Source organism: Catharus ustulatus, chromosome 13, assembly GCF_009819885.2.
Source record: "Catharus ustulatus isolate bCatUst1 chromosome 13, bCatUst1.pri.v2, whole genome shotgun sequence".
Taxonomy (NCBI): Eukaryota; Metazoa; Chordata; class Aves; order Passeriformes; family Turdidae; genus Catharus; species Catharus ustulatus.
Genome location: NC_046233.1, coordinates 7,506,056 through 7,531,439, shown reverse-complemented (window position 1 = coordinate 7,531,439; position 25,384 = coordinate 7,506,056). Strand labels below are relative to the sequence as shown.

General features: G+C 40.2%; 1 protein-coding gene across 6 annotated transcripts in view; it reads left to right on the top strand.

Moving 5' to 3' along the window:
• The window catches only part of ATXN7 (ataxin 7), an 82,498-nt gene that overhangs the window by 9,585 nt on the left and 47,529 nt on the right, over positions 1 to 25,384 (top strand). For 2 of the 6 annotated variants that reach the window (XM_033071302.2, XM_033071301.2), the window contains exons 2-5: positions 9,202 to 9,294; positions 10,107 to 13,361; positions 17,175 to 17,429; positions 17,911 to 17,979. In XM_033071302.2, coding sequence (XP_032927193.1) covers positions 13,343 to 13,361; positions 17,175 to 17,429; positions 17,911 to 17,979 — 343 coding nt within the window. In that variant the 5' untranslated portion in view covers positions 9,202 to 9,294; positions 10,107 to 13,342. Of the gene's footprint in view, positions 1 to 9,201; positions 9,295 to 10,079; positions 13,362 to 16,826; positions 17,035 to 17,174; positions 17,430 to 17,910; positions 17,980 to 25,384 lie in introns of those variants that run through there. The other 4 variants (XM_033071304.2, XM_033071303.2, XM_033071305.2 and 1 more) reach the window with 4 other exon arrangements.

Here is a 25,384-nt window from a genome sequence, read left to right as displayed (position 1 = left end):
TTTTCTGTGTTTTCTGATTTTTCACAGCTCTTTGAGCACCATCTCTGATGTCAATGGGGAACTGCATTGTTTTGTTGCAGGGCAATGGGGCCAACCTCCTTTTTATATTTGTGCTCACACCATAATAGTGACATTTTATTAGCTCATGAACAGGACTTGAATTTTTAAAGTGATAGGAATATCATCTATGCTTTTATTTGTTTTACTTGTATGTAAAATCACTGAATAGAGTAGGGGGTGCATGCTGTGTTCTATCTGAGCTTCCTATACTTCCTTAAACAAAAAAACCCAAAGTAAATCTGTACAATATTAAGGATCCTGGGTTTGTGCAAATAAGTCTGCTTGATCTGCTTTAGTTCTGAAATAAAATACTCATTAACTGCACACATCGAGGACATCAGTCTGTGTTGGATGAAATTAGGAAAGAGGAGGTGTGGAGATGCCAGTGCAGTTGCTTGAAGATCTGAAAAAACCATGATGCATAAACAATGTGTGCCTGCCACAGGAATGCAATTCCTTACAGTAAAAAAGACAGGACTCAGAGGGTGAGAACACAGATCTGTTGAAGGGCATTGCAAAGCAGGGGGCTTGTGGAAGGTGGAGAAATAAATAGGTCATGTTCAGACAATGAAGATTGATCATGGACAAACACAATTCTCTGGTGGAAGTATTGAAAGGCTGGAATAATCACCCCTGGGACAATGGCTTGTCCATTGCCCCAGGTCTTTAAGAACAGGTTTGATTACTTGTGTTGTTCCCACCAGGTAGCTTAGTTATCATGTCTTGGGGCTGAGGGATGGACTGGCTGACCTTTGAGGTTCCTTCTATCTCTCCTTTGGTTAACAGATCTCTAACTACACTTGGGACACATTTTAACAGGATCATGCTGAAACCAATTCTCCAACTGTAATTTTGTCTCTTAAGCGGTTCATCAGTTTTATTTCAAGTGGAGTTTGTTGTATCTCTAAGAAGAGCTGTGGTAGTTGTCAAGGAAAGGTTGTGTTTTTCAATGTGGGTTTTTTGGCAGTGCTTCTTTCATGTCATCCTTCAGGACAATTCTACAGTGAGTCCCTGTCATCCTGTTTAAATATTCTCTGTTGTAGTGTTGCATCTAGGCCAGTTGCAGAATTGTTATTCTGCTTGGAAAAATGATGGGGATTCGTGGAGTGCCTTGTGGGGGAAAGCATGTCCTGAGTATAGATCAGAATGAGCAATTTTTCCAGCTGGCTGCATTTCAAACTGTTGATTTCAGTAACTACAGCTTGACATTTAGTTCATATGTAGGTAGCCGTGTTCGACAGTGAGGTTTGTAGTTCCATTTAATTTCATTTTATCTGTGAACATGTATCCCCTTAGGAAAAATTAATTTCTTAGTGGGACTAGCAGTAAAAGGAAGGATACTGTGGAACCTGGAGGTTGTGTAACTAATGGAATGATAAATGTGAGAAGAAATCCTCTGTTTTCCTAATGCTCGTTACCAGTCTGTCTGTCCGTGAGCAGCAGAGTGAGGAAACTGGAGAACTGATTTCTTCACAAGGCATTATTAGTCATAGCTAATAAATTATTTTAATAGCTGAAGAATATGCTAACACTCACACAGCTCTGGCTTTGCATCTGTGTATAGTTCACAGAGAAGGGAACTGCTACTGGGAATATTTTAAAATGCAAATTATTATATTCTCCAGGTAAATGATAACAAAAAATCCTTCCTTTTATTCTGTTAAAGAGTATCTAGTGGTTGTTTGACTAATGCTTGAGAATCAGGCATCTTATTAATACTTACATAAGTAGTAGTTTGAAAAAGATATTATTTTATACAGTATAATAAGCAGCTATGAATTAATACAGTTTATAAATATGTGTTAAGCTTACTGTGTGTCAGAAGTGCTGTTTGCTTGGGTGGGCTTTTGTAGACATTTTAGCCACTGGTATATTTGGTCAGTATGAGTGTATTGCTTAAATGAAAATATTCGGGTTTAAAATTTAAGTTTCATACCACTAAAAAGACATTTCTTGTCTTATTAATATCACTTATATCATGAATGTTAAAGCCTTGTCAGCATTTTAACACAGGTAATCTTTGAAATTTCACTGTTGCATGTTCAGCTAATGATGAAATTCTGTAGTCTGCTTCTTAGCGTGGCCCAGCATATTTCTTAGCAAACAAACTGAAACACAGGATTTACTTGAAAAGCAGTGTAGTGCTATTTTATATATTTTCCCACATATGCAACTTAAACATGTATAACAAAATAGCAGTTTTCAGAGAAAAACAGGGAGACCTGGGCCAAATGCTTATTATTCAGAAGGCATGTTAAAAAGAGAAACCTAACTAATTTAATCTTTTAAGTTGGTTATAACTTTCTAAAGCATGAGTTGTTGATTTGTTTTTCTCTTTGGGCTGGGGTTGACATTTCTGTTGCTGCTGTAACATTTCTGTGCTGCCCGTGTGAGGCAGTGCACTCTGGCTCTAGGTGGCAGTCACTGGTAGGCAAAGGGAAGAGTCGTTCTGGGATGGATGCTGGGCTTGGTCCCTGCACTGATTGGCTTCTCCAGCTGAGATTTTTATGGTGATGGACAGCAGTAGAAGTGTCACTTCTGCTTCTTTCCCTTCGGAACTGTGACAGAGACACTATGAAGAAAGAAAAAAAAAAGTAAGAAAGGACAAAAAATGTTGCAGTGAAATATTCACAGAAGAGAGCTTTAGTAATGCTGACAATATAGAAGAGATTTCTTCTATATCAGCACAACTCCTGTCCTAGATTAACAGGCAGAAATCTGTTTATAAGGGAAGAAATACCAGGTTTTCACTACATTCAGTTTCAAAGAGTAGAATAGATTGACCAAAGTGCAATCAGGGATTATAGGAGTGGAAAAATGTGTGATTGTAATTTCATTTAATTGAGTGAGGATTTCCCCACGGTCTTGTGGACAAGTGCTGAAGGAGAAGTAGTTCTCTTTTTCCCTTAAAATCTTGTGTCTTCCTCCCTACCCCCTGCATCCCCACCCTCCCTTTGTAGTGTCCATCCTTTCTCAATTTCCAAGCTCTTCCTGTCATTATACAGCTAATTCCCTTCCTTCATATTTGTTAGCTGCCTGTCCCTTAATTCTCCACAATGTCTCTTCTCTATAAATCAGGATGGGCTTTAAGGTTTTTCTTTCCCACTCTTGGTACAGGTGCTGTTTGCCTCCCTGTCTCCTCACTGCTGGACAGTTTGTTGGAAAGGCAGTTTTTGAAAAAGGCAGCAGCACTCAAGCAAACGAGCAGCAGTTCCTCAGCCCTTGCTGTGCAGGGCTGTTGCACTTCATGAGATGAGTGCTGCTTGATAAGAAAGCTGCTGTTATCATAAAATCACAGTTCAAACCCAGGATTAGTCTATACATTTTATTGATCTCTAGTTTCAAATATCATGCCAAATTGCAGTCTTGTTTACCCATGTGCAAATCCCAAGAAACTCTTTGGAAAGAGCTGAAGTAATTCTAGATACAGAGATATACTTAAGATCGTGTTTTGGCTTTCAGTTTTAAAGATAAATAAATTACTTGCTGTTATTTTGCATATTGTATTAACTACCAGCCCTAGTAAAGGGACTCTGATCTTCTAAGTGCTTTGCAGATATTCTGCAGGATATTTTTCCACTAAAGAAGCGTAGTCAAAAACAAAAAAAAAAAAATCTTGATTTTTGCTTAATATAAGCCTAGCAACAAGCTTTTAACTTATTAACATACTAGTTTTAACTATGGAATACTACAGATTTTTGAAAATAAGGAATCTTTAGCTGCAAAAGAATAAAAAATCCAAACCACCCAAAAAACCCACCCAAAGATTTAATTAGTTCTATATTTTCATGTTTATAATGAAAAAGACCATTAACATTTCCAGAGCTGAGTTTTACAGCTCAGTCAAGTGCATTTCCAGAGCCAGTTTGAGAAATGTGGAGCATCATTTGTGAGAGAAAGCTTTCTGAGAGTTAAGAGTAATTTAGTAAAAATTTCTGTGTGAAGTTCATGTGCAAGAAATACAAAATAGAGATAATTCTGGTATTATGTCAAGATTATATATTAGGGTGGCAGGTCTCACAGTCCCTAACAGATTGCAGAGGACAGAGATAATGAAGAGTGATGCTTTGTGTTCCCAAACCTTCCTTGGGCCTGGTACATTACTGGAGTTAAATCACTCCTCCTTCCTTAATTCCTCTGTCTGTAAAAGTGATGATAATGATGTGGATTATTTTGTGTTTTGTTTTGAGATCTTAAGGGAATACATGGAAATGAAGTGGTAGGAACATGAGAGGAAATACAAGGTAGTAAAATAAGCATCTGTATTGCAGGCAGCTTTGTTCTGGCAACTGATTATAAAAATATTGATTCTACTGTTCTTTCCTATTGAGGGTGACACTATGTAGTTGTTCACAGAATTATAGGAAAAAATAGCTATTTCTTACACTTGCCTATCCTTCAGTTTCTCATTCAGAATTTCTGATAAGGTTATTCTGCTTTTATTCTTGCCCATTACTACCCCAATGAGGGACAGTTAAAGGTGTAGTTGGTGGAAGATAAGGACAGCAAAGGTCTGCCTGTCTTTATTTTCTCTATCTCCTCCCTTCCTATCTCTCTGTCTCTCTTTGGCCGTTGAAAATGTAGGTCATATTGCATCACCATAAAATGGAACAGTCAGAAAGGTGTTTGAAAAATGCTGACATCCTTAGCCTGGGGTGCATGCCGGTGTCCTTTGTTTACATTGGGAATAGTGTTGTACCTGTGTAGGAACCAGCATCTCTGTTAAGGTTAGTGGTATGGTACCTGAATTATGAGTCAGATTTTAGGATGACTTTCATCTGCCTGCAGTGATTTGAAATTAGACAGATAAAATGCAGCTACTCAAAATAATGATATACACAAGGAGCTAATTTGAAATCCTTAATCTGCAATAACTGTGACGGTGTCGTTTGAATAATGTTACCTTTAACAGAGAAGCTCAGTAATAAATTTTGCAAATCCTATTAATCATGTACTCTCAAGTGCCTTGATTAGCTGTGCCTTTCTGTCTTGAAAAGTATGTTTATATTATGTGTTTATATATTTTCCTTAGTGTTTTTACTTTGTTACTCTGTTACATGCACCCTTTTAAATTATCTAGTCAGGATTTTTTTTTATTTTAATAATGGAAAATCCTGATGTCCAGTGTCTTACTGCTAGCTACCAGGCTTTCATTGTTTGTGTTTCTGATGTAATACAAGTTGTAATTGGCATGAAATATTCCTGTGGCTTAAAATGTCAAGCATATCTTTTTCTTCCCTACAGACATATATAAAATCCATTTTTAAAGAAATGTATAAATATAGTTTCAACTGTCTATATATATCTTAGTTTGCTGCAGTAAGATAATGTGTTTTAGGGATTGAACTTTCAAATAAATAGCAGCACAAATCATAGTGCAAGATGTGGCTGTTTTGAAATATAAGACAAAATACTCACTTATAGAAAATACTGCATTATTTCTGAAATGAGGTATGTTTTTTACCTTTCTGTTCTGCTTTGTGTGGTTTCACTTAAATTGTTGAAGTGGAATATGCAAATAAGGACTTTGTTAATCTTACTGCTGAAGAAGACTTCTGAGTTAAAAGAGAAATTGTTGGAAGATGAAATTAGTGATGACATGATTTGTTGAGGAAGATAATGAAAGCTGGTCTTTGCCTGTTGTCATTAGACAAAGGAAAATTATAGTAGTCAAAGTTAAGACCCATCAAGTGCACTTTGCTGTGCATAATTAATTTGCAATTTTTATCAGTTATCCAAAAGGTGTTATTGCTTCTCCACTGATAAAGGTATTAGTTAGGTAGTAACTAAAATATTAGTTATTAAAGTTGATCCTTCTCGTTATTAGTTAAGATATCTATGCATGTTTGAAATAGTTTCAGAATATTTTGCATCATTATTATATTTTACACCAAATATTCTGTTGCATTTGTGTTTGCACAAATAATAGTAAATACCTAGGTAATTCTGAGAAACACTTGCTATTGGTAAACATAGGAAATACACAAAATCTTGAGAAGCTGTAATTTTGTAATTGGTGTTTACAGAAGTTTGGTATTTAATCTCTGGATGGAGCTGGTAGTTATTTTTCAGTGTGTGAAGATGTGAAGAATTGTGTCTCCTGGAGAGACTAGCAGGGCCAATTATGCAATGGGTGGTTCTGGTATCATCTTTGACCCCCTGAGGTTCTGTAGTTGGTGTGTTCAGAGTCAGTCTCCAGCACAGGTGGGATTAGCCCAGAGCTGCTGGGGTTTGCCCTTGAGTTGCCAGCTGGCCCTAGCAGCAGTCCCTGGCCTGATGCTGCTCCCTCCACACCCCCTCCTGCTCCTGCCTCCCCAAGGGGCAGAATGAGACCTCCTGAGCTCATCCCCAGGCTTACAAAATGCCTAAATGAAGCCCAGAACTGGGTGTGATTATACCCTGCACGTCCATATCTTTGTTTATATCAATATAGCCTTTGTATATTATCTTAAATTTGAATAATAGTAGGTAACATAGGGGAAAGAGTGTTTCAAAATTTAGGTGCATTCTTTGGTGCATATTTCTGGCACCTGAGAAGAAACAGAATTAAAGGACCTTGGATAGCTGAGGCATTACTTTTGATGCTTTCAAAAGTTAGGGATGCTCTATCACATACATTTCCATTTTCTTTATTTTAATGAGTTGATTTGCAATTACAATTTTCATGTAAATGTGTTTCCCCTTAAATGGATAATGTGCATTTGTATTTGTAACTCTGCCTGTATTATATGTAATCTGTGTAGATACAGTTTTGACTGGGGTATAGATTTTGCTCTTCCAGGCTGTGCTTTCCTCTCTTCCATATCAGTAACTCCTCAAAGTATTAACCAACTATTTTGTCCAAGTTTCTTTGATAGTCAGGCAATGAGAGTGACATAATGCTTCACTGGTTTGGAAATACAGGCCTTTTTCCATTTTCTTGGATTGCTCCTTTGGCTTTTTTTGTCATTTTTCCACCATTCAAGTAGCTCTCCCTTTTCCAGGGTACTAAGGAGAGAGCTCCACCTGGCTTGTTCTCAATCATCCCACGACTTCCTTGCATTACTCTCTGCTGACAGTTGTGGTTGTAATTGACCTGCTGTAAATTCTCAACAAGAATCATTCCTGTTCTCTGTCACCCATTATCCAGAGAAAGAGTTCTCTTTAAAGGGTCATTAAGTTGTCAGTTTATTCTTTTGAGACTTACTCTTTTAGCTTCTTTCAAACTCAACTGCAGGTGTAATCCCTACAGCAAAATTCACAGGTGGTGACATAGCATGCTCTGATCTTTCATATACAGGAATAAAACTTTTGCTGATCCTTCCTTCACCCTTTCTTGTCCATTTCTTTGCTACCCTATTTCTGGATTTGTGAGTCTTTGGAGATGTCTTCTGCTTTATAGTTTTTGTTTTCATTTTTGCATGAAGCAACAAAACTCACCTTTTATGAAAAAGTAACATTTATATCAGGATAAAAGAAAGAGTATTTTTCATGCAAGCTGTCATATCCCCTAAAGAAATTGGGGTAGAGATGGAGGAGTGAATTCCTTCCACAGCAGGTAGGTCATATGCTCAAAGGGCTTGGGACTTGGAGGCTAAACATTGAATGATCTTCTGGGAAGGACATGATCCATGTCAACTCAGAGTCTCCTGTCCTAAACTAATGAAGGACAAAAAGGATTTTTGGTGCACACTGCATTGCATTTTCCTAGTTAGCAGCAGCAGGAGTTGACGAGAAAGTTTTATACTGTAGTATTCAGTGAGATTTGTATGTGTAACAAGGAAATCCACTGTTTTCTGAGACTTCTACTAGTGTAGAAATTTGCTAATGATCATTTCTGTTAAGCATAAAGCAAAACAGTGCCTGCAGAGGGGAGAAATAATAATACTGGATTTGCTCTCAAATCTTGTCCATTGAAAACAAGAAACATTTGTATTTTGTGCAGTAACTATAATTAAATGAGGATGTTCTTCTTAGGTTCAGCTATGTTGCTGAGCAGAGTCAATCTTAGAAATAGTAAATATATCTCTAGAGGATCTCAGTAAAGGTAATGCTAGCTGCTAAGCTGCACTTTAAAGGAAAATATGAAAAAAGGGTTTATCCTCAGTGCATAAAAAGACTTTAAAGATATAAACTTAGTTGGCAAACATCTTCCCAGAGGAGCAGCCAGAAGCCAGGAAAAGCTTCATTCAGCATCTTCCACTGGAGCAGAGCCCTACAGACGGGGAGCAGCTTGGATGCCCTCTTGGACTGCATTCCTCTTGTCTGGACTTTAGTCCTTTGAGGGGAAAAAATAGTTTTCTCTGAAGTGTCATCCAGTCCCAGTGCTAACTGGCTTATTTATATGTATCATCATGGCTTTTTAGTGATGAAAAAAAAATCACCAGTTTAATTTCAAAGCTTTTGTGAAAATCAAATAATTGATCTTAAATATAACCTGTGCACAGAAATAGTTGAATTTATTTCTTGGTTTTAACAGGGCTTTGGTTTAGCTTTAACCAGTTCAGCATTGATTTGTGCTAAACCAAAGCAAACTGGGATTAAGTTTAGTTTGTATAAACAAGTTTATAAGCATTGAATTGAAAGGATCTTAAAAACCTGAGCTTGAGATGATAAAGGTCCCGTTTGTGGGAAGGCTTCAATCTGTACATTTCTCTAAATTCTTCATCAGTGGTACAGTGATAGTCCCTGATGTTGATTACGTGAAGGATCATTTTACCTCTTCATGTTGTGTGCCATGGTGGTAAAGCTGTCAATGGCTGCATCCTGAGAGCCCCAGTTCTTGGAGCTGTGCTGGATTTTAGGGAAACCCTGTGCAGAAAATGCAGCACTGTTGTGCTTTGGTGTGTGATACGGACACAGCCATGTGCTTGGGAACCTGGTCAGTAAGAGTCGATGCAAGCGTGGTAACTGGGCTGAAGATTGAGGTTTCATCCAATGCATGCCTTTGTGGTAATGTCAGGCTGCCATTTAGAGAGCTGCTCTGTACAGAACACACCATAACAGCTCCCCGCTTACCTTTCGATTTGAAATCCATTGCACGAACTGTGCTTGTAAAATTGATAAAATGTTTCGTATGAGTTTTTAAATAGACACATGCATCGTTAGGAAACTGAGTTAAGGTTTCAAATGTCTTAGTGCTGTACTCTTTTTTTCTTTCAGAATTAATCAGGTACAAGTTAGGAAAAGCTTCCAAAATCTGAACAGATGAAGATCAATTGATAAATCAACCCAGCGATTCACCATACTCTCAAGGTACTGTGACATGCTTAACCAAATATTTTCCTTAAGTACAAAATTCTCATTCTTTAGATGTGAGAAGCGTAGAGAACAGGATATTAGCAGGGTTGCAAAGCAAGTCTCAAGTGTTACCAGATGCAGTAGGGAGAGTTTTTTTTAAATGCAGATGTTTAATGTATATTTCAGTGGGAAATAAAGTGATGTTACAATCAATCTAAAAGGAGTTCAACTTGGCATGCAACTGCCAAACTTAAAAAGATAAAACCAAACTGGATTATATCTTTCAATCAATTAGGTGAAGTGATTTGGAAAAGTAAATTGTGGCAGACAGGGAATATAGTAGAATCAATATTTTAAGGTGTTTTATATTTATTTTAGAAGAAGTAATTAATTTTCTGAATAATCTTTTTTTTCTATTTCCATGTTTCCATAATATGTTAAAGCATTTGAAGGCTGTGAGGCTCTGGCATATGCTATTGCCTACAAGCTGCATCAGTCCTATTATTTTACAAGTTCAGAAAGTGGAATTGTAATCTGATATAAGACTGTACAGTTGCCTAACACGGTGGGTTTATTCTGCATGATAGTGCTCATTGCAGAATGTTAGAAAAAAGAGAAAATTATGATAATAAATTGACATTTTGTCTGAAATTTTGGGCTGCTAGTACCGATTATTTTATCAAGTACTGCTAATTCATTGAAAGATTATCTGTTTCTTTCTCTGTTTCCCTTACATTTATCTTTACTCTTTATCATCACGTGCATTTCACCATTTTGTATATTTTTGCTTAACTCCATAGAAAAACATACTTCACTCTTATGCACAGATATGAAGAATCCAGACTATTACAGCCTGGCCAATATTTGCTGGGCAAATCATCTTTTCATATATTTTAAAATAGATTGCAGCAGCAAGGCCCATTATAGTTAGCATGGATCTGGCCTGCAGAGCTTATTTAAGTGGCAGAGTTAACCTGGGCTCAAGAATTGTGAGGAATGTTTGTTGCTGTCTGGATCTTGCAATATGTAACATTTGAAGCTGTAATACCTGAAGTTTTGATGGCAAAATGCTTCCCTGGATTTTCCTGAGAGGTGGCTGTCTTAGTGAACCCAGGGTGTCTGGGTTGCAAAAACTGGCTTTGTTCTTTCTACTTCCTTGTTCCTCATCACTGAATAGGGCCACAACATCTATCAGGCTTTCATATAATCCTAGGAGAGTCTAGATTGGAACAATCCTCTGTCCAACTTTCTGTTTAAGGCAGGTTATCTTAGGCCTGGTCAAGCTAAGGGTTAAATATTTTTGGCAAGAGAAAGTTCACAATTTCTCTGGGCAGCCTGTTCCAATATATAATTGTCCTCACAGTAAATATTTTATTGTTGCATCTGGACAGAACTTCTGAGACAACTTTTGCCTCTTGCCCTGTCATCTTGTTCCTTGTGAAGAGAGTTACCTTTGTCTTCTCTATAATCGTCTTTTATTTCTTGGAAGACTGTGATTACATCTCACCTGAATCTTCTCTTCTTTAGGCTGAACAAATCCAATTCCTTTTAATTTTTTCACTAACTTTTCTAACTTTCTAATCACTTGGTTGGGTCTCTGCTGGACCCTGTCCAGCTTTTTAATGTGTCTCTTGAAGTGGCTCAGTCTTCCAGCCTGTCACAATCTCTGTACATAGGGACACTTTGGGTGGATCTATTTGTTTTTCAGGTTGTTGTGTCACCTGCAAACTTGATGTTGTGTTTATTCTAATCATCCAGATAATTCTAAAAGATATCAGGTAGAATTGAGCCCAATATTGATCCCCAGGGAGCTCTGTGACTGATTTCCATTTGATTTTGAGCCGTTCCCACCCTTTGAGCACAGCAGTTTAGCCAGTTTGCTGGCAGTCTCATGGTCCCTCTCTGTGACCTTTCGATTGAACTCTCTTAGCATCCTCATGTGCATCCTGTCAGGTCCCACAGACCTGCCCATGTCCAGTTTATGTAATATTTTGTTGTTAACTTGCTAAGGAAGTGGTCAGAGCAGGTAGCATCAGAAAGCAACAGCAGGCAGCAGTCAAACATGAGAAGAAAATTTAAATTGAAATTTCCTTGCGTCAGGGTTCTTAGGACCCTTGGTTTGATGTTCAAAGCACAGCAGAGGTTATGGGGCCTCTGCAGCTTCTCTTCATAGATAGTGTGGCTGTGGCCTCGAGGAACTGTGAGCTCTGCTTGGACCCAGAGTCTCAAACTGGCAAGAAACCAGGCAGGGTTATGAAACCTTGCATGGTAGTCAGGTTCCAGCAGAGGATCAGTCGTACCAAATTGTCCCCATCAAGTGCTTCGGTTTCAATAAATGGAAATCCAGCACTAATTGGCCTGAACCAATGTGTACTTGAATAATTCCAAGCTGTAGTATCATATTCTCTGTGTATAAATGAGAATGTAAAAGGTCATACCTGTTTGATTCTTCTGATTAAAATGATTCATCTGCACAGTTAGGTTGCTGAAATTGTTTTAACATTTCCAAATTCAAAAGGTAATTTCAATACCTTATGTAAAATTAGTGAACGTTAGTTTTATTTCCAGATCATTAGCTGGGTGTGTTTTGTGTAGTTTTGCCTATTTACCTTTAACACCTGGGAAGTTTGTATCACTAGAGTGTTTTCTTTGTAAGTTTTCCTTCAGGAATTGACAGTATGTGGTGTCATTAAGCAGGGGAAAGATCTGTGCTCCTCTATTCATTATTCTGCTTTAGATCCCTGTGATATGAATTCTTGCAGACATATTTGAAAGTTAACTAAAGAAGGAAGTGGTTGTAGTCTTTAGCTAGGTTCTAATGCATGGTAATAGCATTGTCTTATAATTTGGGTGTAAAAGTGTTACTGTGATGTTTGTATAAACACATAAGGGCATCTGTTGCATTCTCACCCTAATGCAGAATTCTTTGGAGATTTACTTATAAACCTGCACTCCTCAGTTCTTCCTTCTCAGAAAAGGATACCTTAAGTTAGTCTTCTAATCTTAACAATATAGTTCTTCCCCTGGTACAGGTGGTTTGTAGTAGGTATGCACAATAATTTATATTCCAGCATTTAAAGTAGCTGTATTCCAGCTCTTCTGAGCATCTCGAGTTTCACCTTTGAAGTGTTACTCATAAATAAAATTATACACATCAACCTGTTCCCAGGATCCGTGGGAAAAAGGATAATAGACTAGCATGATTTCTTATATAATTTTTATTGTGTGCTGCTTATGATTAGTATTATTTTGCAGGATCACAATCCTGTGTATAGTGATAAAGGGAGAAGTTGCAGATTTCCTGGATGTCAGAGTGAACTGCAGATTACCATAATGTGTTTTTCTTAGTGTATTAATATTTTTCCATAATGAGCCTTAAATGAAATGGCCTGCTTGTTATGGCTGGGTAGTTCTGTCTTCATCTGGATGTTTTGATTTATGTGAACTTTTTATCTCTTGCTTCCATACTTGCCCAATTATAGTCTTACATTTCTCATACTGGAGATACATTTTAAAATGCATAGAATGTGCTCCAGCATTTTCAGCAGGAGTTGATGGGAGGGTCAGGACTTCAGCATATCAGCTGCTTGAGTTGTCACTTCATCCTGAATCCCACCTACCAACAAATAATGACATTTGTTCTTAGTTTTTATGCCCTTCTTGGTCATTTCATACCTCTGGCTAGATAGAATTAACTTACTTGATTTTGTTTAGTGCCATAATGCCCCTCAGAGCTTCTCCTTGACAGACTTTTTGTGAATTCACTGTTTTCCTTTCTTCTGAGTACTGATAAAGTGACACCCCCGTGGATTCTCCCTGTCTCTCCCTTTGCACTTCAACTCTCACATCCTTTCACTTCCATTGTGGAAAATCATCGGTGAATCGTATCATTGTACTTCTGCTCTTAAAAGAGTTTGGCTGCAGATTCATCCTTCCCTTTTCATTCCAGTTAAGAGTTGTCATATCTCAGGTCCTATACAGAGGCTGTCATACAGATTCTAACTGAACAGCTGAAGTAGGTGTTCCCTGTTTGAACGGCTTTCCTGGACCACCTGGCAAAAGAATGAAACCTGCTGGTACAGGTGAAAAAATGCCTGCAGTGTCATGCCATGAAATAACCATCCATGCTGCAGTTTTCAGCAGTTGCATGCTGTTTGTAGGCATACATTTCATCACAGTGTTGCCAACCATGTTTAATATATTGCTAAATCTACTTAGTGAGCTTTAAAACTGTAAGTTTTCCTTTTCTGTATGTTTTGTTTCCTATTTTTGTCTCCTTTCTTTGCTTTTGCAGGCTGTGTTATATGTTTTGTTTGTTTATGCTTTCTTCACATCATTATTTGACTGTTTTCTCTACATCATCCACTGTTTTCTGCTGTTTTCCTTTCTCATATTTTTCCTTCTCTACTTTCTCTTTGAGCTTAACTCCTCATGTTTTCTCTCTGTTCTCCAAATACTTGTTCTCATTCACAGGTATGAACAGTTCATGGTTTTTCCCACAGTGTCTCAGTCCCAATGCTACTGCTTAGGCTATTTTGCTTCCTCAGATAAGTCCTTAGAACCAGTGGCATTTCTGAGCTCCTTTTTGTTCTGTTAAAGAGAAGTATTGGCTTCTAGGCAGTTTTACACGCTTGAATGTTCTCCCCACTCCTGGTCAGGCTCACCCCACTTAATTCTGGATGTCTAATGCAGGTGCCTAATTTATGTGTGTGGCCATCCATGGCAACTTCTGTGGTCAGTGGGAAGAGAAGGGCTTCTTCAAGTAGTGGTTTATACCAGGAGGGACCAAACTGATCCCAGAAGTATCCCTTCCCCTGTTCTGACCACCAAGGGAGCTTTGGATGGCTGCTCTTTTAACCGGATGTCTCAGATTTGTAACAGTCACCTCTGTGAAAGTCTGCTGTTTGTACATGTGTTTTCAATTCTGATCTCCTTCTAACACCATGGATTTTCAGGGCTTTCCCTACTTTTTGCCTGAAATAATCAATGCCTCCTTGTACAGCATTATGGAAACAATGTAAGAAAATGGAACTACTGTGTTTTAAAGAGCCCAAACAATGTATTCAGCCTAATGACTTTGTGGGGAAAGAAAGTTCTCGCCACTTCCAGTCCTTGTGAAATTAGTTTTTCATCTGCCTCTATTCCTGCTGTCTGACTAATCAGTCTTGTGCACTGAACTGATGAACTGATCCTTCTGCTGCCACTTCCCTCCCTCTGCTGGAATACTGATGTACTCACGGCACAGTGAGAAAATATTTCAGTAGCGGAAGGTTTACTAAAGGACAGCCTGAGGCCCAGACTGCAGAATTAGATCTTGAGTGGGAATATATAGGGAAGGAAGAAAAGCTGTGAAAGAGGGAGGCTAAAAATGCAGCAGCCAGATTGAAAGAGCAGAGAAGAGCCATAAAGGGGGTAATCAAAGCTGTATGAAATAACAGTGGCGTGTGCTTTTACCTGTGTGGCTGGCACTCCTGGAGCAAGAGGCACTGCTGAGTAACTTGATGAGTGTCAACTTCAGAAACTAAGAAGTTCACAATCTATTGGCTTGTTAATGTAGTTCATTAACTGATGTGATTTTGCCAATTTTTGCATAATTTGACATAAATGCACTGGTAATGTTTAAAGAAAAGAATCGTGATGTGTGAACATGACATCGATCTGCCATGGTCAGCTCTGTCACTGTTAAAGGGTAGGTGATGGTGTTCTATGACTGTTTGGCCATTTGTCACTATATTTGCTTTATGATTTATGTAAAGTAAATTATAGAAAAACCCTTTATGAATTTGATGGACATTTGAACATATCAAGGGGGTTTTTTTCAAACTCTGATGCAGCTTTCTGACAAGTTACTTCAGGACAAAGGAAAGCTGCATGAATGAAGTTTGTAATAGAAATGAGAATATTTGACACAGAGAACACAGATCTGTCTGTAACTTGCTTTATCCTATGGCTGGGGTCTGCATTCAGCTATGGATACTATCTTAGACTCCATTTGTGAAGCACTGTTGAAGAACTAAGCTTGAAAGAAATCAGGCATAGGTTTTTTCTCCTGTCTGGCTTCTACACTACAAAAAAAGCTGAAGTTCTGTTCAGAAACTGCTCAGTACCTGACAGACATTTTTCTTCCAGTCATGTTCTTAGCTTTAATTATAAGTAGTTTTCTATATTATAAAGTATGCTATTTGATAATTATTCAAACAATAATGCACTCCATTTCTCTTTAGACTCTGGTTCCATGAACACCTTTATTCATGCTCAGACTCAGGTGAAGAGTTTTGGGAAGCCACAGACAGGGCAGCAAAGAGCCAGTGTAACTGTCTGAAACATCAGGGCCCAATTCAAGAGGCTGATGGCCTTTGATAATTAATCCTGCTGCAAATGTCTGCAGTAGAAGTCAGTGTTGCTCTCTTTACCTAAATTTTATGGTGTTGGCCTTTTGTGAAGGAGCTAAGTTAGATTTCAAGTTGATCAGGGAGAGAGAAAAAATCATGCTGCTCTGTATTAGATCTGCAGTTTTATGAGATGTTCTGAGTGTGACATAAATTATCAGTTGGGTGGAACACTGAAACTATTATTATAATTACAGCCTGTGCTATCCCATATGACTATGGTTTGATGAGCTTGAATTTATAGATCTTTTATATGCATAAATTTGGAAAGAAACATCTCTAGCTTGTATAGAACTTCAAGTGAAAAGAGAAAATGAAAATTAGCTAAGCCTGCATGTATATGCACCTCTGAAGGTTAAACAAATTTATTTACAGTTCCAATTTCTGCTGTGTGGTTTTGCAAATACACGTAGGGGACCTGTGAGCAGTTCCACTGCCAGTGCCAGTCCTGTGCTCTCGAGTACCTGTAGAGGAGGCAGCACATCAGATTTGCAAATTTTTAGCCGTTCTTCAAGGATCTTGTTACTGACAGTTGCATCAAGGATGGCCAGAAGTTCCAGATCATGGCCTGATAGATTGACATTGGTACTTGAACACTCTAGTGGAGAAAACTCTGTAATAATGATGAATTCTAAATGAATTCTAAACTCAAGGGTTTTTTTCCAAAGAACTCGATTTTGCAAAGCTTAGACTTTGTCACTTGGAGTTAGCAGGCACGACAGCATCCTTTAAGCCTCGCTTTTGACACGGCACGACGTCATCGCAAAGTTTAGGCAAGGGAAAAAAAAAAAAGCTGTTTAAAAAAAGAACTGTGCAATAACAATGAGAAGGCCCTCTCGCTGAGAGACAAGTTACGGGTATAACAAGGGCAGCAGCGCACAGGAAACTCTCGGTGCCCGGGGCCGGGCGAGCAGCGGAGGGAGGGATGGGAGGGAAGGAGGGGACGGGAGGAGGGAGCCGGGGGGGACGGGGACGCGCCCGCCCGGAGCGAGTTTCCTGCTCGCCGCTGCCTTTAAGGAGGCGCCGGGTTTAAGGTGGAGCGGCAGGAGGGCGGGGCGTGCCCGCCCGGCTCCGCCCGCCGCGTCGCTCTCCGGTCCGCCCCCCTGGCCGGGGCAGCGGGTGCCAGGCGGGGTTGTGATGCGGCCGTTGTTTTTGTAGGGTCGCGGGGCCGCGCTGCGGAGGGAGCGAGGCGGCCCATGGAGCTGGGGTACGCCTGGCAGGCGGCGTAGCCCTGCCCGCCCCCGCTCCCTTCCGCCGCTTTGTTAGCGCGAACACAAGCGCGCCTCACCTACACGGTGAAGAGGAAGGCAGCGCTCCCCCGCACAATAATGGGCACCCGGGCGCTGCCCCCCGGGCCGCCGCAGAGGTGAGTCGGCGCCGCCGCAGGGCCGCAGGTTCCCCGCGGGGAGGAAGCCGAGCGAGCGGGCGGGCTGACAGCGCCGCGGCGCTGCCTTAAGAGCGGGGCGCCACCTTAAGCGGCCGCTGACTTTTCTCGTTACATTGTAGCAGCGGAAAGAATGTCGGCGCGGGCCGCGGGTGACGTCAGGAGGGAGCAGCGCGGCGCGGCCGCCAGGCAGCGGCAGCGGCGGCCCCGCCACGGCGAGGGAGGAGGCGGAGGAGGCGGGAGCGGCGCCGGCCCCGCCGCCACCGCAGCGGCAATGGCGGCCGTCGGGGAGCGCAGGTCCCTGCCCAGCCCCGAGGCGATGTTGGGGCAGCCCTGGAGCCACTGGGTCGATGCTGCTAAACTTCACGGGAACGACGGTGAGTGGCCGCCGAGCACCGCCGCCACCCCCCCACCCCCTCCCCCCGCTCCTCCCCGGCGCTCCCCGCGGGTGCCCCGGGACGCGCGGCGGGGGCGCCGGGCCCGGCGGGGCGCTCGGGTCCGTTCCCAGCCCCGGCATTGGCGGCCGCGTTCGTTGTGCGGTGCGCGCCCCCCGGGCCGGCTCGGGAGCGGCGCGGAGCGGGCAGCGCCTGCCCCAGTTCCTGTAATCCGGGACACGGTGCGAGGAGGTCGGAGCCGGTCCCCGGAGCCCGGCACCTCCTGCCCTGGATTCAGGCTGGGCGTGGGGCGGGCAGCTGCCGCCGCAGGTGAGGCATCCCCGGCGCTGACAGCGGGGCCCGGGAGCCCTCGGTCCCTCTGCTCCCGTGTTTGCTGCCGTGTGCCCACGGGCGAGCGGGGGTCAGTCCTGCCCTCTGGCTTTCCCGAGCATTGAGATCTTGTGGCTTTTTCTTGTGGTTTTAGGAACAGCATTAGAAGAAAGTTTCAAGGAATACGGAAGAAACCGAGAAGCAATGCGACTTTGCCGAGAAGGTGAGTGCGATTCATTCTTGAAGAAAAGTGCACGGAGAAGTTTTCCTCCTCGTAACTACTTAACAGAGGGTCAGGCATGGGAAGGAGAAAGGATCAGAGTCTCCCATTGGTTTGGGTTTAGGAGTGGTGGCCTGTCAGTGACTGATGTTATTAGCATTATTATTAAATTGCTATGTATTTTGAAAACTACGAGTTCGAGCATAGGCTGTCTTTACTGTGTTTCTATATGGTTTGTTTTTTTTTTTCTTTAGACTATAAATAGTCCTAAGGAAGCTCTGTGACCAACACTGATAAAATCTTCTCTTGACTTACAATTTTTTTTGTTCTTGGTTTAGTCCATGTCAGTATTTCAATACCAACCCCTTCCTCTGTCATGTCAGTGCGTTATGTTTATTGCTTGGTACTCTGCTACATGAGTGACCTTTCACCTGTGATTAGCAAAAGCCCATTACGGCCTAGTTTCTTGCAGGAGTAACAATGCTACTTGGAGCTGTAAGCAGATGATGAATGAAAGTTATAGATTATTATTTACTTTCAAACAAACAGTGGAAAAAAGGAAGCGATGCGTCTGATTTATTAAGTTAATTTTTATTTGCTTGTTTTCTAGTTTAATGATCGTTTTAGAACAGAGAAAGTTTTAGAACCTTTCTTAATATTGTTGGTTCTCGTTTCCCTCTGACTGCCTGAGATGTGTGCCAGAGAATGGGCCCAGCTGTTTTAAATACTACAGCAGTTAGACCCAAGTCATTTATTTGATGTTGTTAGAAATGGAAGGCTGAGTTTGTAGACATGGTTTACAATCATGGGAAACAGAACTTGCCAGTGACCTTAGGAGATGATCTGATTCAGCACTTACTGACTTGTGAGCTGCAACAGCAAATGAAACCTAAAGCAAGGTGGCTCAGGCTAGCGGGATTGAGGGGCGGTGATCCATAGTGAGTCTGAATTAAAATGGCTATTTTTTGTAGAATTCCTAATGTTGCTAAAATTTGGAAAATACATTTTCTAGAATCAGAGTTGGTGGTCAGTGGCATGGTAGAAAGATGCAATAGGCAGCTGTGCTGCAGTGTTCAGATTCACTTCTGTTGTTTTGCCATCCTAAGTGTATCTGTGAGTTCTTAAGCACTTGAAAAATCACTTTATTACTTCATTGCTAAGTTCCAATCTAATCATTGTGCTGGATATGTAATTCATTCTTCTGAATAGGCAAATCATCCGAATGCTAAAAAGCATTTACAATAAACATATACATCATCCTAGTAAAGATTTTACCAATAAGGATTTTCAAACATTTGCTCTTATTTTTAAATCTTAAAATGCAAGCATCTAAAGTTTCCAGATTCTGAAGATTAGCTGATGGGGTAAGGAATAATCTATCCTACTTTTTTCCCACTGGAGAGAGATCATGGAACTGTTTTTGCACAGGCTGATTACTGAGACACAGCTTTTCTGCACTGACTCCAACCATGTGAGTGATTTGTAGGGTTATGAGTGGAAGGAAGTTCATTAAATACTTTGAGAATTAAAAGTGAAACTTAGTAGCCCTGTCAGGCTTCCAGAAGTCTATTTATTTTGGTTGCTTTATGACATATGAATGAGACACTGACTTGGCATATACCTGTAGCTGGTTTGTAGGGAGCTTGGCCTGCTGCAAAATAGAGCTAAAGTAGTATTAATTACGTTTAGATTAACTTGACTTAGGGAACTAGGGGAGCAGCAAACATACCAGCATATGTATGTATTACCAAATAAAATTTTGAAAATACTGTAAATTATTCCTTTTCCCAGGAAGGATTTTGCGTTCAAGATTGAGGAACAAACACTTATTAAGTAATTGAACTTTCTAAACCTTGGTTCTTAGTAGAGAAAGGTGAACCAAAAATAAAAATTTTGTTAAATCGACATCAAGATTTTTGTCGTGGTACCCCACGGTATTTTAAATACAAGTAACAGCAGAACTCCTTGTGTAAGAAAGTTATTTCTCTACAGATTGGGAGTTGACTCTGAGGCCCAACTTCACAAAAGGATTTCAAGGTTATTTAGGCTAATTTAACCTTGCATTGCAACTCTTCCAGTTTGCATAAAAGAATTAAATATTCATGGCCTGGAGAGGGAGCAAAAGAAGGAACATGACTTTACAGCCTATGTATTAGAATTAGGTTCAAAACCAAGAACCATTTTCTTTATTTAACGATTGTCAGGCTCCCACTGGCCTGTGTCCCCACTGGGGTATGTGTGGTAGTTGTTTCTTTTCTGGTGGGAATGGCCTCATCCTCAGCATGCCTGATGGCAAGAAGAGGATTTCAGCCTCGCAGGCAGTTGAGTCTGAGTCTCCTGAATGAAAAGTGAGTGTTCCTCTTTTTGTAACACTGTGTTAGAAAAGGGGCTTAACATTGCCAGCTTCTCCTTTTGTTAAGCTTTAAAGGCAAAGAATGATGCATGCTATTTCTTTTAAAGGAATAGAGGAGGATGTAACTGTGTAATTCTGGGGCAATATTTGCAAGCAGAGGAGAGATGAAGGATTTCACACTCACCTTTGTCAGTGGTGCTTTTTATTTGCTCATCAGGCAGCTCCTGTCTCAGCATTTTAGTGGTTGTGAAGCCTGATGAGTCCTTAATACCTGTCAATGATGCTAGTTCCATGCAGGGATCAGGAAACATGTCTCAAACGTGTTTTTTTCTTTATCTAACCCTCCTTGTTATAACCAAGCTCACATTGAAGTAAGAATTTGAATTTGAGCTTCCCAAACTCCCAGGTGTTTGTGTCCCATACTTCCTTGTTTCTTTTTCACTGCTCTTGTATGCTTTCTGTTCTGCTAATACATAATATTAAATCATTCCTGCTGGGATCCTCACTGACCTTCATCAAAGTGAGAAACTCACTGGATGCTTTCCTACATGTTGCTTTTTGAGACAGTAACAGTCCACACTGAGCTTTGATGTAGAAATCGGAGCTGCAGGAATAAGGTATTGGCCCAATGGACTGGACTTGTTCTTGGTATGGAAAATCCCCAGGAGATGGAAGTGAGAGAGGGATATCCAATGGGATGGGGAGATTTTACTTTAAAATAAGCCTTAAACTTTACTTTGACTTTGTACACTGAAACCTCCTTTTGCTGAGCAATCCTATCAAGGTAAGAACATGTTAGAAGCAATTGTGCTTATTAGTTATTTTCATGTGTAATTGATGTGACAGAATCTTTTGGCTCATGCAGTCACTTAATTACTTACTGCTTTGTGAACCAGCTAAAGGTGTGAATCCCCTGCCACTCACTTGTGCTGTGATGAAGCAAGGATGGCATGTTGCATTACAATATGTAGATGAATTCCTAAACAGTGAGGCAGAAAATCTCATCCTCTTCATGCATTTTTCCTATATTTTAAAATGAAACTTTACTGAAGTGCATCTTCCAGACTTGTGTGATAGCGGGAACAAGTGCCATTGGATACAGCCAAAATGTTTTCAGTTCATCTTTGGAGATGCAGTAATTCTTAAAAGGAGGTTGATGTGTCTGTAGTACCTGACACTGTTTGATTTGAAAAAAGATTATTCTTCTTATCAAACCTCATAATCAGTGCTTGAAACAGTTTTTCAGGAGATCCTTGCTAACTTGTGCTGGATTTAGTTTTCTTTTAAGAAATTTTCTAGCCCATTGTTGCAAGGAGGATCTCTAAATAGAACTGTGTGTGTGAGTGTAGAGTTCATGTGTGGTGACTTTGATAGGCTTCAACAGAGGCAACTGTTGCTTCTTGCAAAATTTAACAACAGGTTGGCTCATTTTGCTCTGTGAAAGAGTAGAGAAGCTGTGGATGACAGCTGGAAACAGTGAGGACCAAAGTTGTTTATTGGGGCTTTGTGCCCAACCCTCTCCCACCACTCAAGGAACTCTTGACTCTCCCCACAGTAAAATTTCAATTGCTGAAGGTTATGTTCCTTCCAATAAAACAAAAACGTGGGGAAAAAATCCAAAATAAGAAACCCAAAACCAAGCCATCACCACCCCCAAATCTATGTTGGAGAGTCAGAGAGAGACAACCCATGTACATCATCATTACGTATACCATTAGTTATTAGTTTGTGGTTGAGATAAAAGTCTGTTACATTCTTATACTGACTCATACTTCTGAAATACTTAAAATGATAAAAATTACAAGAAAGGAAACTCTAGCATCTCAGGAAAATAAAAGCATGGGGAGCAGAAAAGAGATTTGGTTAGACAATTTAAAATAGTTTCTTTTTAATAGTGTATTCAGTGCATGCTGAAACTATGGTGTTTTTACTGGAGCTTAAGCACCCATTCTTTCAGTTACACATCCAACCCCTGTTTTAGTTTGTTTGGGTATTTTTTGTGTGTTTCACCCTTTGAGAGGTGAATCCCTTGGTACTATTTCAAGCACTTCATTCCTACTGTTACCACAGTTTAGAGTTAATGGGCAACAAAGTAGAGGAGGACAACAGAACATCTGTAACTTGGGTCACAGGTCAGAATTGCTGTTGGCTGTGGGGTAGCACAGCACCAGTCTTACAGCTTTTAGACTATGCTGTCTTAATAAAGCAAGCCTTGAATTTTCTGTGGGATTACAGATTGTCAGTTTTTTGGTAGGCACCTTCAGAAGACACTCTGGAAGGCTTAGTGACAGTAGGAGTCAGCCAGGAGAGCAGGTGGGAGCAAACTCTGTTCAGCATCGTGTCACCTGGTAACGGCTGAACTTCTGGTCTTTGACAGCTAATATGTCTTGGGGATAAAAAAAAGGCTCTGTGAACCTCTAGGGCATTCAGCAGAAGCTTTGAGGTTTGATTATATTAATTGCTGTTAATGGAAGTTACCAGAGCTGTGACAGTTCTAAGAGCCATGTGATGAACCCTGGTTCTTCTTGAGCTCTTTCTAGGCAGGGTTGAGCAGTGAAATCCAGGCCTGGGAGGCTCAGTAGAAGCATCTTTATCACATAGACCCAAGGTCTAGAATTTTCCCAGCAGCAGGTTCCATAAATAATTAAAGCACTGGTGAAACTTCTGTTCCAATATTAAGTTGTAAATACAAGTAAGAGACAGCATCTTATTTCAAATATAAATTTGTTTTTATTCAGCCTTGGGAGATGCTTAGTTGAGTTGATTTTTTGTTATGTCAGATCATATCAGAGAGATGCTTAGAGGGCTCTATAGTCCTTGACTACCTGCAAATACACTTGTGAGAATTTTTTATACATTGAAATAAATATTTTAAGGTAGCAGTACAAAGTCCCATGCTTCTTTTTTGACATTCTGCATAAATCTTCACAGTTTGTAATTAGATAAATCTCTTCTTCATTTCATTGCATTTTAATTGACTATTTACACAAATTGTTTTAAGGTTTTGTGGACTGGTTATTGTAAAACAATTACAGGGAGACTTTAAAATTGCATTGAACTGTTTGAGAAAATTGTGGAGGTTTTATGAGATTGCTTGAAAAACGTGCAATTTGAAAGGATGTTCTGAAATTCTATGCAGTGATTAGCCCTATTTTTTTTCTAGTTATTTTTTCCTTTAAATCTAAGTTCTGTTTACAATATTTAATTATTTCTGGCAAGATGAGTCAGGTGTTATAAATAGAATATTGTGATGTTAGACTGCAAGTTAGAACTGTGTCATCTCATATGCTTTAAAGATACTTTGCAGGTTTTAGATATTACCATAGTATTAGTGTGGTATTGCAGGACCATGGGGACTTTGGCTGGAACCACAGCCACAAGATTTGAGCTGTCCATAATATGTGAGGAGGCAGGATATTTTCATTTTTATAAGAACCTTTGGAAATAGTTGTCTGTACACATACGTAACAGTCAGGAATTCACTGTTATCTAATGCTTCTTAAGTGGTATGTATGATTAGCTAGGTTATCCCTGTGCAGAAGAGGTGATGTCTTGATAATACTTGGTTAAAGATTGGGTTTTGTATCCTTTCTGTGCTATATTTAACAACAAAAACTCAGTGAGAGAAGAACAATAAATATGTAGAAATGTGACTTTCATACAAGGTGGTAACTTTGTCATCTAAGTAGAGCAGGAAAGACAAAAAGGCTTAGTGAAGGATACTTTTAAATAAATTGGGTTAAGAGGATGCAGATTACTCTCTCCAAGGTAACTATTTTAAAAGGTATTTCTTCCATTGTAGCAGATCTATAAAAATGAATGTGTCCAGTTCTTACAGCTCTCCTGGCTTTGCCCAGCCTGTGGCTGCAACTGCTGAAGGTTGCCTGGGGATAGGTGTGATCTCTTGTCTCCTACAAAACAGAAAAGATTTCATCTTTTTCACAAACCATTGTCATATTTGACTTGTAGTTAACTATTCTAAATAATCTCTAGGATATGCTTGAAAATTGTTTCTCTTCCTGTGTAATGAATGAAATAATCCACTGCTGTGGAAGTTCACCATATTTATGATATTCAACTTTATTTCCTAGGCATTCTTAGAGTGTAGGTGACAGCACAGAGATGAATAGAGCTTTGTACTTACACTTCAAGCTTTTTAGCAGCAAGTGCTAAAATCTGACAAAGGGAATTCAAAGTCTAATGTAGCAGAGTAGCATGATTATAAAAGCAGTTGTCGCAGAAGGCAATAAATTTATTGTAATCTGTTCCCACTGCTAGAAGGCTTTGCACAGTCAGAAGCTGTCCCTGCCTGTGCAGCCTGTGTGCAGCTGTGAGCCAGGACTGGTGCTGGTGGCTCTCACAGTGATTCTTGTGGCAAGTCAGACACTCGTGGTAACCCCAGATACTACAGGGTATGACAGGATGTGACTTCATCAAAGTAAACTGCGCACGCAGCTGCTCCCACATTGCTTGGAGTCATGATTGCTAGGTTTGGAAATGGCAAATATCCAGGGTTATTGGCTCAGGTAGATTGGAAATACTCAAATGCTCAGTTGCTTGTGTGTGCATATACCCATCAGCCCTGTGGAATAAGCTGGTTTGTGGTAACATGTCCCAAATGAGAAAGATTGTTTATTTACAAGCTCACCCCCACCCTGATCTTCACTTCTGATAGCTTTGGCATTGCCCATGGATAAACTTCATTATTAATGTAAGGGAAAAGGGATAATTGGTGATGCCTTGTTTTTCTGCTGAGGGGATTATATTAGGCAGAAAACATGTAGTGTTCTTGATCTGCTCTTCCTTCTGTTGCTAAGCAGGACTTGAATCTTCATCGACTGTAGTGCAACAGAAAATGCAGCTTTCTCAGCTGGCACTGAGAAAATGCGTACAGAACAGCTGAAGAACTAAAATCCTGTAGGGAGCAATTTTGAGGTTGAGTCCATATTGCTTTGGCTCTGAAATCTAGAGCTCTCATTGTTTTCTTTGCAAGCAAGTTGGTTGGATGCTTTCTCACTGATACAGTTGCCTGGAAGTCCTACAACAGCTTGCCTT